We start from the raw sequence: 1574 nt of genomic DNA, 5'->3' as shown, positions 1-1574 counted from the left end.
TTAAAACTATAAAACTATAATTTAGAAATACACGTCTACTTCTAAAATTTAAGTGATTTGAGATAGGAAATCCTAATTCCTAATCTAACGAGGAAGCAGTATTTATTGTACAACTATAAGTACATGAGCCCAAGGCCATGCTATTATAAAATACCCACCTCTTAAAAAAAAATATTCTTAGACTTCTGTTAATATTCTTTTTTTTTTTGTACTATCCAAATCAAGGATGGCATCACAAGACAGTTTTAGTGGATGTGAAGCGCATATACTTTGCGTAAACAGATGAGGATTTTTCGGAACAGCAGCGAATATGAACTTATGTAGCAAGTGCTATAGGGATCAACTCAAGACAGATGAACAATCAGTTTTAGCCAAAGCGGCTTTCGAGAAATCTGCAAACCCTAAGAAAGATCTTACAGCCCAAGCAGAATCAGTTGGCTCGAGTGATTCTACTGTTGCATACGAGACTACGGCTTCGCCAAGTTCAGCATCGTCAGATTCAGCAACATCTAGTAGTAATGGAAAAAGTGGTTCTGTAGCGAAGAATAGATGTTTTAGTTGTAACAAGAAACTGGGATTGACAGCGATCAAGTGCAAGTGTGGACCAGTATTCTGCTCGGCTCACCGTTACCCGGAGAAGCATTCATGTGAGTTCAACAACAAGGGCGTTGGGAGAGAATCACTTGCAAAATTGAATCCTCAAGTCAAGGCGGACAAGATGATTGACAGATTTTAATCCCAGATATTATCTCTGGGGTATCATTTTGACAGAATGAATATTGTATTCGTCAAATAATTATCAATACGTATTAATTTTTGATCTATGAATTTCTAATATATCAGCAATTTTTATAAATTTTAATTCTCAAACACAACATCCGAAAAAGAATGAAACACGAAAAAGAATGAATTTATAAACACAAAACTCAAACATATTTCTTAACTTTTCTAACAAACAAGTCACGGGAAAACAAAGACGCATGCAATACTACTATACTTTCTCTATTATTAAAAGGGAGCCAGTTCGATACGATGGTTAATAAATGCAATGACAAACCGTTTTCACAAGCGTGACTTAATTTGTTCGGTCGCCAAGCGGTATTTTCGTAACAACGTTAAGAGGGATCTTCTTATTAACCGTAAGACCAAAAGCTTCAGTCATGTCAAGGTCCTCTCTGTTGTCACCAGCAGGGAGTTCCCAGCTGAAGTAGTATAAGAGATTGGCAAGACCGTACTCAACAACCGTGAGGCCTGTTAGCGATATATCTGTAGTCTACTAGGTTTCCCAGTTTACTAGTTCTTTCCTAGTTTTAATCTTACGTAAATATAGTCATATTCCTAGAATATCTCTATTTGTTGTAACTTCTTAGTTAATTCCTATGTAATCTAATTCACTATATATATCAATAAGAATAAACAAAATATTCACAGTTGTGAATTCATTAAACTCTGTCTCCTAAAATCTAATATGGTATCTTCGTGCTAGGTATTTCTCTCCAAACAAAAAAAAAAAAAAAACGAGTTTTTTTTCTTTCCAGAAACAAGTTCTCTTCACAACTGCCGTGAAATTTCTT

General features: G+C 35.1%; 1 protein-coding gene across 1 annotated transcript; it reads left to right on the top strand.

Moving 5' to 3' along the window:
* The first annotated feature begins 272 nt into the window (after window positions 1–272).
* Window positions 273–802, top strand: LOC113273705 (zinc finger A20 and AN1 domain-containing stress-associated protein 1-like). The gene has a single exon (XM_026523340.1). It carries the CDS (start codon window positions 311–313, stop codon window positions 734–736), a length of 426 nt encoding a protein of 141 aa, XP_026379125.1. The 5' UTR covers window positions 273–310; the 3' UTR covers window positions 737–802.
* The last annotated feature ends 772 nt before the right edge of the window (window positions 803–1574 follow it).

Source organism: Papaver somniferum, chromosome 4 (assembly GCF_003573695.1).
Source record: "Papaver somniferum cultivar HN1 chromosome 4, ASM357369v1, whole genome shotgun sequence".
NCBI lineage: Eukaryota > Viridiplantae > Streptophyta > Magnoliopsida > Ranunculales > Papaveraceae > Papaver > Papaver somniferum.
This window is presented reverse-complemented; position numbering and strand designations above follow the sequence as displayed.

Excerpts from the sequence above, each read along its gene's own strand:
- LOC113273705 (XM_026523340.1), top strand. The coding sequence starts at position 311 with ATGAACTTATGTAGCAAGTGCTATAGGGATCAACTCAAGACAGATGAA.